Source organism: Elephantulus edwardii, unplaced genomic scaffold, assembly GCF_000299155.1.
Source record: "Elephantulus edwardii isolate Elephantulus edwardi_28Jun2011 unplaced genomic scaffold, EleEdw1.0 scaffold00004, whole genome shotgun sequence".
NCBI classification, from domain to species: domain Eukaryota; kingdom Metazoa; phylum Chordata; class Mammalia; order Macroscelidea; family Macroscelididae; genus Elephantulus; species Elephantulus edwardii.
This window is the reverse complement of record NW_006399754.1, coordinates 5661302-5671774: the sequence shown is the minus strand read 5'-3', so window position 1 is coordinate 5671774 and position 10473 is coordinate 5661302. Positions and strand designations below refer to the sequence as shown.

Below are 10473 nucleotides of genomic sequence, written 5' to 3'. Positions count from 1 at the left end.
TGACATACTTTGGACATGTTGTAAGGAGAGATAGGTCCTTGGAGAGGGACATCATGCTTGGGAGGGTGGAGGGACGGCGTAAGAGGAGAAGACCCTCTATGAGGTGGATTGATTCAGTGATTGGGGTAATTGGGATGGGTGTGTCAGAGACAGTGCGATTGGCACAGGACAGAGCAGAGTTTAGGGCTGTTGTACATAGGGTCACTATGAGTCACAAATGGCTCCACAGCACACAACAACAACTATCTGGTTCAAGGGCGCGCTGGTGGCCTAGTGGTAAGAAGCTGTATTAGGGGCTCCACGGGAGAAGTTGGGCAATCTCCTCTTGTGCGATTTACTGCCTCTGAAAACTTGCTGGACATTCTGCTATGATTTGGTTCCGACTCAACAGCACACAGCAACAACTGATGGTGCAACTTTAGATTTAATACTGAATAGGTACGTCTTTCAGATATCTAGACATGGCAAATATGTATGCACTTATAATAGAAACGATAAACACAGTGGAGCAGCTGTTTTCTCTGTGGCAATGGACATTTCCCACATCCAAATTGTCTTGATCCATCCATCAACTTCCTTTGCTTTTCCTTAAGTTGCCTCTGTGAGGCTACCCTATGTCATTTTTTGGTCTCAGCAGTGGGGATCTCAGGTACCTCAGCATAGCAACTCCCGAGAGCCAAGGCTGGGACTTCCACAGCCAGCAGAGCTGTGTAGGCACCCTGCACCACACATTTCTTGGGTGGCACTGCCAGGACCTCTGCCCTGGAGCTCTGTCTCTTTGCTAAGAAGCTCTCCAGACGTCAGTGACAGTGAGAGATTCTAGTTTTCTTGTCTGTTTCATTTAGCCTTCTTTGATTTTAATTCTGTTCTTGCAGGAATAATACGCTTGCTTTTGGTTTTTCCATCTGAGAATTTATCACACATCTTGAACTTACATGTCTTCTTCCTGATTGTTTATTTGTACTTGCTGAACTCTGGTAAGGGCTGTGCTTATGGAATCTAATTACAGGAAAGTAGAGTTACTATACCAAAAAGACTTGGCAAACACATAAGTATTTCAGGAAGTAACATGTGATCAAGAGCCAATGGTGATGAAGGAAGACGTTCAAACTGCACGCAAGGCAATGGCATAAAACAGGGCTTCAGAAATCGATGGGTTACCAATTGACACATTTCAGATAACAGATGCAGCCCTGAAGGTGTCCACCAGTGCTTGCCAGGAAACGTGAAAGACAACTACCTGGCCAACAGACTAGGAGAGACTCATAATTCTCACCATCCCGAAGAAAGGTGATCTAAGAGATGTATCTTAGAAGAGGTGCAGCCAGAGTGCTCCTTGGAGGCAAGGACGGCAAAGCTCCGTCTCACACACTTTAGGCATGTTGTGAGGAGAGGCTGATCTTTGGAAAGGGAACTCGTACTTGGAAAGGTCGAGGGTCAGTGGAAGAGAGGCAGACAATGAGATGGAGCAACGTGGTGACTGCAGCAATGGGTCCACGTGTGTCAGAGACGACGAGGACGGCACAGGAAAGGACAGGCGTCAGATCTGTTGTTCTCAGGGTTGCTAGGAGTCACACCTGACTCAACAGCACCTAACAACAATTTCTTTCAATCCATTTTATTTTTTTTTATTCTCCTGAAAGAGTAAAATTTTTAAAAGACTATTGCAATCTCCCTGTTCAATACTAAAGTTATGACTCCACAGTTTATGTTCACTAAGAAATACAACACATTATTTTTTTCCTTACCTGAATGGGATTCCTGTAGAAAGACTGTTTTCCAGAAGATGGAAATGACATAGCAATAATGCGGTCTGGAAACCAAAACAATCACTATTATGAATGTTCTTGCAGTTGTGAAATAATTAGAAAAAAATTCAATGTTCACATAGTCAGATTCCTTTTTTACAGAAATATTAAAAAAACTGTTCTGAAGATTAAGATGATAGAGAATAACTGACTAACCTTTAGGAAAACAGAGATAACATGTGAAAATATCTAACATAACGGTCAATGTAATGAAACTCCAGTCACATGTGACAGGTGTGTGTTAGATGTAACTTGGTTCCAACCTGATGGCGTTGAGCGTGAGTTCTGGTGACCTAGTCTCTACAGAGTTGCACTGCCTACCTTCTCTGCCAGTTCGAACTCACCAGAGGTTTCCTGGGAGAAAGAGGAACAATCTCCTCCCTTGCAATCAATCTACAACCTTCCGAAAGCCTGCTGGAGGGTATGTATGAGCCAGTTCTGATTTGACAGCAGTGAGATCTGAATCTCATGAATAAAATACTTGCAAGAATAAAAGAAAAAGAAAAAAAACCTTAAAAATAATGCAATGGCTTCATGGAGTGAAGAATCCTTTCAAACAATATACCTTACCTAAGAAATGCAAGCATAATCGTTGTGCCACTGAGTATGACTCAAAGCAACCCTACAACAGATCTGAACCCTGTCCTACCTGCACCACCTGCACGATTCACTCTGACATAACTTGAGCCCATTACTGCAATCACTGTGTCAATCGTCTTGTCGGGGGTCTCCTCTTTTTCGCTGATCCTCTACCTGTCTGAGCATGATGTCCCTTTACAAGGAATTGCTTCTCCTAGCAGCATGCCCAAATTATGAGAGATGAAGCTTCATCATACACAAGAGACACGTGAAGCTAATACGAGTAAATCAACAGTGAAGTTGCACAAACCAGTAACGTAAGTGAGATCCAGGTCAAATCCATCCTTCTTGTACCGCCTTTTGTTTCCTGAAACCTGCGGGTTTAAAACAATCATTGATTTGTCAAATACCAACACCCTTACAAGTATTTCTCAACATTTTTCTTACAAGTTATAAGCATGTTTTGCGCACATACCATCCTTCTGGTCACTCTTTCAAGATGCCTTTTTTGATAAGCCAGATGAAAAACTCTTACTAGGATGAGTAGTCGTAGAGATCGAAATAAAACTGCCAATCTAACAAATAAAAAAATTATTTTACTATTTAATAAAATTAATAAAAATAAATCAATAAAAAGTTTGGCTTCAGAAACAGAATGTTGTCAGTATTGCCTAAGTCCAGAGTGATAGCTGTCATTCAAGGCCATGACCTCTCCTATCTGCCCATCCACCTCTCTAAATCGCTACTGTGCAGACATGTGGTGATGCCTGGAGACATTTCTGAGGTCACTCTGGGGTAATGGGATCATAAGTAGAGGTCAGAGATACAGCTCACCATCCTACACTGAATAAGACAGCCCAGAATATCCCAACCCAAAATGTCAACAGGAAAGTGTCAAGGTTAAGATATACTGGTCTAGAGAATCAGAATCTTAGAATTTGTAGATTTACCCTCTTGAATTTAAAAGCAGTATTTCTCAGTGTTTTCCTCATCCAAACAAATTGAGGGCTACTGATCCCCGTTATTACTCCCATGATTAAGACAAGTACACCACACTGCAGCCACATCAGAAAGGTAGTGGGCTGAAATGCTCCCCAAGCATGGCGTGTGGGGTTTCTCCTACCACCAGAACCACCAGGACAGAGAACGCACAGTTTACATTAGAGGGCTTCTCTGATGTTAACATGCATAAACAAAAATCATCTGGAAAAGCCATGAAATCAGATTTCTGAGGACCACTCCCAGGTTTTAATTCAATAGAACTTGGAAGAGCCTGATTTCTAGCAAGTGCGGAGTTGACACCAAGGTGACCAAGTGAGAAGAACACACTGCCTTGGGTTATCTGTAAATGAAACCGGAAGTCTACTACTTGAGGACACATTTAATTGCGGTCCAAAATTGAAGGCCAAGGAGGATGGGGTGCAGAAATAAGCACGGAGCTCTAGTGGTCAAGTTGTGAGAGGCTTCATTGCCAACCCAAAGGCAGGCAGTTCGAATCCGCCATGGGAGAAATAAAAGTAACTTCCTCTCATGTGATTTATAGCCTCTGAAAACCTGCTGGGAGGGACAGTTATAGGTCAGTTCTGACTCAGCACATAACAACAATAACAACATATAACTAATGAGTGAGCCCAAGAGCCAATTACATCCACATCCCAAAGCACATTTGTGCTTCTCTTTCTCCCAACGCCAGCAAAAAAGAGGAGGGAAAGAACCATCAGTTCTTCATACCCATTTTAGTTCTCTGATTCCTAACAGTTGCAATGAATTAAATGGCAAAATTGCATGTCTGCAATACTCTCAGCTCGCATCCTCATTCTCTTTTTCATTTTTGTTTACATGATGACAATTTTAGTGATTTAAATTTTGTGAATGATATCTTGGTTATATGTTAAAGCACAAAGATAATTTAGTGGTGATTTTAAAATATAAATAAGTGAAAATTAGTACAAGAGGCAAAGTCCCCAGCTTTTTGGGTACCTCATCTTTTCTATTCAACTAAAAGGACTTATTTTGCCCACCCTTTACTGGTTCTTAAATAACAATAACTTTTAGCTTAAAGTATGCAGAAATTTATCTGTGTATTTCACCTTCAAAGAGTTTAGAGGTACAGTATTAGAACACTCACAGTAAGAGTACAGAGAATAAAAGAGACACACTAAAAAGCAAAAGGAAAACATTAAGGAAAAATTTAGAGAGATAAGTCATATGCTACTTACCTGGGAAGATTATTAAGTGTTTGAAAGTCATAAAAAGTATAAGCTATATTAACTAGCAAGGTTATGCCAATAACGATAGCATCTAAGAAGTTAAGCATGTCAGAAAAATACTGTTGTCTCCTATAATATAAAACAAAGCAAATAATTAGATCATTGCAAAAAAAAAAAGAGGGATAAGAGTATTTTAATGGCACAAACTATGTGATTCATCTTCAGGTTGTTGAAATTTACCCATGGTTCCATGGGAGAAAGATGGACAGTTTCATCCTGTCAAGATTCACAGCCTCAGAAACCCACTGGAGTCAGAATCAACTTCCTGGCAGTGAGTGAATGAGTTTATGTTAATGGTGGCAGAGTAAGTCAGAAAAGCATGGTGACAAGAGCTATACAATATCAAGACTGTAATCAGCATCACTGAGTTATATAGGCACTTGTTATTGGCATATATTGTTATTTGTATTCTTACAACAATTTTAAAAATTGTTGTTGCTATGTGTCATCCAGTCACCTGTAATCCTATGCACAATAGCTCTGAATCCTGCCCTGTCCTAAGCCATTCTCACTATCTCTGGCACACCTGTCCCTGTTACCCTAGTTACTGTGTCAATCCATCTCACCTGAGGTCTTCCCCTCCTGCGCTGTCCCTCCACCCTTCCAAGTATGATGTCCTTTTCCAAGGACCAGTGTCTCCTGGAAACATGCCCAAAATATGTGAGACAGAGTTTCAAAATCCCTGCCTCCAAGGAACATCCTGATTTCACCCTCTTCAGGGCAGACCTGTTTGTTCTCTTGGCAGTCATTCCATGGTATGGTCAATACTCTTCTCCAACTCAAAGACATCTCAACTCAAAGATATCAATTCTTCTCTCATCCCTAGTTACTGTCCAATTCTCTGATATATAGCAAGTAATTAAGGAGACCATGGCCTGGATCTGGCACCTTAGTCTCCAGACTGAAATCATTGCTCTTTCACACTTTGGAGATGTCCCTGACAGCAGATTTTGCCAATTCAATTAATCTTTCGATTTCCTGACTCCTGATGGCAAAAGTATTAATTGTGGAGTCAAGCAAGTGGAAATTACCAACAACCTCAATCTCTTCTTCATCTATCATGGTGATGCCAATTGGCCCAGTGGTGAGAATCTTTGTCTTCTTGATGTTGAGCTTCAAACCATATTGAAGACTTTGACTGCAGCATATGTTTCAGGTCCTTTTCAGTTTCTGTGCACAAGATTGTGTCACCTGCAATAACGCAAGTTGTTGATGAGTCTTCCTCCAATCCTGAAGCCACATTCCTCCTCATACAGTCCAGTGTCCCAAACGATCTGTTCCACATAAAGATTGAAAATGTATGGAGAAAGGGTGCATCCTTGACACAGTCCTTTGCTGATTTTTGAACCAAGCAGTGTTTCCTTACTCTGTTTTGAGGGCTGCTTCCTGGTTTAAGTATAGGTTTCACAGGAGCACAATCAAGGTTAGCCATAATTTGCGGTGAACCACATAGTCAAATGCCTTTGCATAGCCAATGAAAAGCAGATAGACATTCCTGTGGTACTCTGTGCTTTCAGCCAAGATACATCTGACATTAACGATGATGTCTCTTGTGCCACACCTCTTCTAAACTTGGCCTGCATTGGTTACGTCTATAATGGAGAACTGTCTTTCATCTGCTTCTTTCTGTAAAATGCTTATCTGTCAGATATTGTTCGAAAGTTGAGCATCAGAATTAAGACAGATGAGGAAGGTTTACCTGTCCACTTCTGAAATACCAGGCCTTTGAAAGACCTATGTGCAAGTTTTATTTTCTTGATTATCAAAATGAAGAAACGTTTATCTATGACAAAGCTATCAATATGGAAAATCAAGTATAGTAAAGAAGTGATATTGTCAAACCATTAAACAAAAGGCAAACACTGCCTTTAAATAGATGTGAGAAGAAAGGTGGGAGATTGAACAGGACTGTTGGGCAGTGGGAGCTGAACCTGGCACAGCTTAGACCAGCTTGTAATCTGGTGCTGCCTGGGGGGAAGGGTAGCGAAACTTCATCTCTCTTACTTTGGGCATTTTGCTAGGAGGAGTCTGTCCTTGGAAAAGGATATAATGCTTGGAAAAGTGGAGGGTCTGCAAAAGAGGGGGAAACCCTCAATGAGATGGATTGACACAGTGACTGTTAACAGTGGGCTCAAGTGTGGCAGAGATGGTCAGCATGGCACAGGATGAGGCAGGGTTCAGGTCTACCGTTCACAGGGATGCTGTGAGTAGTAGTCAACTTGATGGCACTTAACAACAACAACAGAACAACTAGGGCTATTAGAAGTGTACAAAAGAGGAATTTTTAAGAAGGGGGGGAGATATTTTGGTCTGTGAACTCACTGTCTGGTCCAGACTAGACTAATGATAGGTTGGAATATTTTTTTATTTTATTTTTTTAAATTATTTTGTGTGCGTGTACCGTCAAATCAGATCTGACTGGTACAGGAGGATATTGCACCTCCTTTTCCGGCAGAGCATCTGGTGGATTCGAACCGTGTTCCTCTGGGATTGCAGTGCAGCTTCTTGCCACTAGGCCACCAGAGCTCCCCTGGAATATTTTTTTTTAATACCTAAGCCAAGCTAGGAAGGAGGAGTGGCATCCACTTCCCTAACAGCTTGCCTCCAGAAACCCTATGAACCTGGAGAGAGGATGAAAGGCACCTAAGCGTCGAGGACTCTCCTTCATAGGGTTGCTGAGTCGCCTGCAACTCGATGGCACTTAACAACAACAACAAGCCAAGCCAAGCTAATTTCCATTAACAGATGCTGCCCTAGACATGCTCGCCAACTTGTGCCAAGAAATCTGGAGAACAACTACTTGGCCAACTGATTGGAAGAGATCTGTATTTGTTCCCATTCCAAAGAAAGGTAATCCCATAGAGTGTGGAAATTATCGAACAATATCATTAAAATCACATGCAAGCAAGATTTTGCTGAAGATTATCCAAAAATGATTGGAACAGCACATTAACAGAGAACTATCAGAAGTGCAGGCTGGATTTAGACGGGGCCGTGGTACCAGGGATATTGTAGCTAATGTTAGATGGATCTTGGCTGAAAGCAAGGAGTACCAGAAGAATGTCTATCTTTGCTTCATTGATTATGCAAAGGCATTTAACTGTGTGGATCATAACAAACTGTGGCTCACTCTGAGAAGAATGGGAATCCCAAAACACTTGATTGTGCTAATGCGAAACCTATACTTGGACCAGGAGGCAGTTGTCAAAACAGAGCAAGGAAACACCGTATGGTTCAAAATTGGGAAGGGTGTCCACCAGGGATGTGTCCTGTCTCCATACCTTTTCAACCTGTATGCAGAACAGATTATCCGGAAGGCTGGGCTCTATGAGGAGAAATGTGGCATCAGGATTGGAGGAAGAATCAACAATCTGTGTTATGCAGATGACACAACCCTGCTTGCTGAAACTGAAGAGGACCTGAAGCACTTGCTGTGGAAGGTCAGGGACTAAAATCTTCAGTAAGGATTGAGACTCAGTATCAAGAAAACAAAGATTCTCACCACTGGGCCGATTGGCAGCGTCATGATGGATGGTGAAGAGATTGAGAGTGTTCACAGTTTTGGTTTGCTTGGATCCACAGTCAACCCTCTTGGCACCAGCAGCCAGGAAATTAAAAGACGTATTGAGATGGGAAAGTCTGTGGTTAGAGACCTCTCTAAAGTACTGAAGTGCAAGGATGCAAGTCTGGAAACTAAAGTGTGCCTGATACATGCCACGGTTTTTTCAATCACTTGCTATGCATTGGAGAGCTAGACAATGACTAGGGATGATAGAAGGAGAATGGATGCCTTTGAGCTGTGGTGTTGGAGAAGAGTATTGAATATACCATGGATTGCTAGGAAAATGAACAGGTTTGTCCTGGAGAGGGTGAAGCCGGCCTGCTCCTTAGAGGCAAGGATTCTGAAGCTTCATCTGACATACTTTGGACATGTTGCAAGGAGGGACCATCCCTTGGAGAGCGACGTCATGCTTGGGAGGGTAGAAGGACAGTGCAGGTGAGGAAGACCCTCGATGAGATGGATTGATTCAGTGACTGTGGTAATAATGGAAGCAGGTGTGTCGGAGATGGTGAGATCAGCACAGAATAGGGCAGAGTTTAGGGCTGTTGTACACAGGGTCGCTAGGAGTTGCAGGCGACTCAACGGCACATAACAACAACAATAAGCCAAGCTTATCCCCCATCCGCCACAACTTTTCCCCCAGGATTTTCTCCTTGAGAAAAAACAATGATACCCCAGTGAGGGCTGTACCGGATTGAGTAACCTGGGAGTGGACAATTGTCCTTTACTTAAAGGCCTGAGGACAGAGGTTCAGACAGAGAGGAGACAAGTTGTCTTATAAGATGAAGTGAAAATAGAGAACTTGCTCCTCCCTCTCGTGGCTGTCCAGTCTCAAGACTTATCTGTGCCAATGTCCTCGAAAGCTCAGCAAGCAGAGAAAATCACCTGCTGCCTTCCCATCAAGCCTCACTGACAGAACGAACATGCCACAGTCTCCCCACCTTAACAAACGTGCTATTTAACTGAGAGGGGGAGTTATCAGTACTGTATTATCTCATATCTAATACACTATCGCTCTTAGTTGGGAATTTCTCTTAATGAAATTAGCAACATTTCTATTTCACATGTATGTCCCTAATTATTAAAGTGCTTGTAGAGGCACCAGCTACTTTGTCCCATTGTGAAAGCCCTTAACCTATGGAATCATCTAGGGTTCACTTTTGAAGACTGATATGACAGCTGCAATAATGATAGAGTAAAGTTACATCTATGGGGAAAAATGGAGTTTGGATTATTGTTTGTCTATGAATCATGCTGTTGAAGAAAAATCATTTTGATGAAGAGGAGAATATATTTGATTGGGTGGATCTGGGGATCTGTTGGGGACGCTTCTTACAGCAATACAAAATAACATCATACAAAAAAGCTGATCAAACTTACCCTTCTACGTAGACCCGAAGAAGAACATCTATTAGGAAAAATGAAGCAATAGCTAAAGAAATTGTCCGATATTCCAAAGGAACTCTGTCTGAGCTGTCAGTGAAAAACAAGTCTACAAGGACTATAGTCATGTCGGCAAAAACCAGCAAGACTCCAAACATTCTAAAACAAAACAAAACAAAGTATGCATTAACTAAAGATAAATAGGTTTTCGTCCCCATAAACAGACTTAAGAGTTCTTAGTTGGTGCAAATGGTGCGTGTGCACACATTAGGTTGCTAATAGAAAGGCTGAGGGCCTTAGTCTATGCAAAGACTCTATGGAAGGAAAATATAGCGATCTACTTCCAAAACTTCAGCCACTGAAAACCCTCTGGAGTGCAGCACAGACACATTTGGGATCTCCATTAGTTAGAATCAACTTGATGGTGACTAATTATTAGATGCTATAATTAGATGCCAGATGCCATTATTTAGGATTAAATTGTCCAATAACTAAGACAACTATGTTCTTAAAATCTAATAAATAAATCTGTTTTCACTCAGTAGAATCTGTTGTTAGGGGGGGAAATATTTTCACCAAACAACGTCAATGTATACCATAATGACTTCCCCCTGCCCCGATTTCTAATATTTTTTTAATCATTGTCTTATACTGGTTTACATACATACTTCATAAAGTTCGTTTACATTCTTTTTCACACCAGATCTTTCTCCTTTCTTTTACCCATCAAATTGTGTGACCCTGTAATTAAGCCGAGGAGAACCTGAAATGCTTGCTGCAGAGTGTCAAGGACTGCAGCCTTCAGTATGGATTGAGGCTCAATGTCAAGAAGACAAAGATTCTCATCACTGGACCAATTGGCAGCATCAGG

General features: G+C 41.7%; 1 protein-coding gene across 1 annotated transcript in view; it reads right to left on the bottom strand.

Annotated features, from left to right (window-relative positions):
• TPTE2 (transmembrane phosphoinositide 3-phosphatase and tensin homolog 2) overlaps nt 1–9760 on the bottom strand; it is a 61288-nt gene extending 51528 nt beyond the window's left edge. Inside the window, exons 1-5 of the mRNA XM_006879608.1 lie at nt 9600–9760; nt 4607–4726; nt 2863–2962; nt 2698–2761; nt 1749–1813 (exon numbers count right to left, since the gene is read on the bottom strand). Coding sequence (XP_006879670.1) covers nt 1749–1813; nt 2698–2761; nt 2863–2962; nt 4607–4726; nt 9600–9760 — 510 coding nt within the window. The remainder of the gene's footprint in view (nt 1–1748; nt 1814–2697; nt 2762–2862; nt 2963–4606; nt 4727–9599) is intronic.
• Nucleotides 9761–10473: the final 713 nt, after the last annotated feature.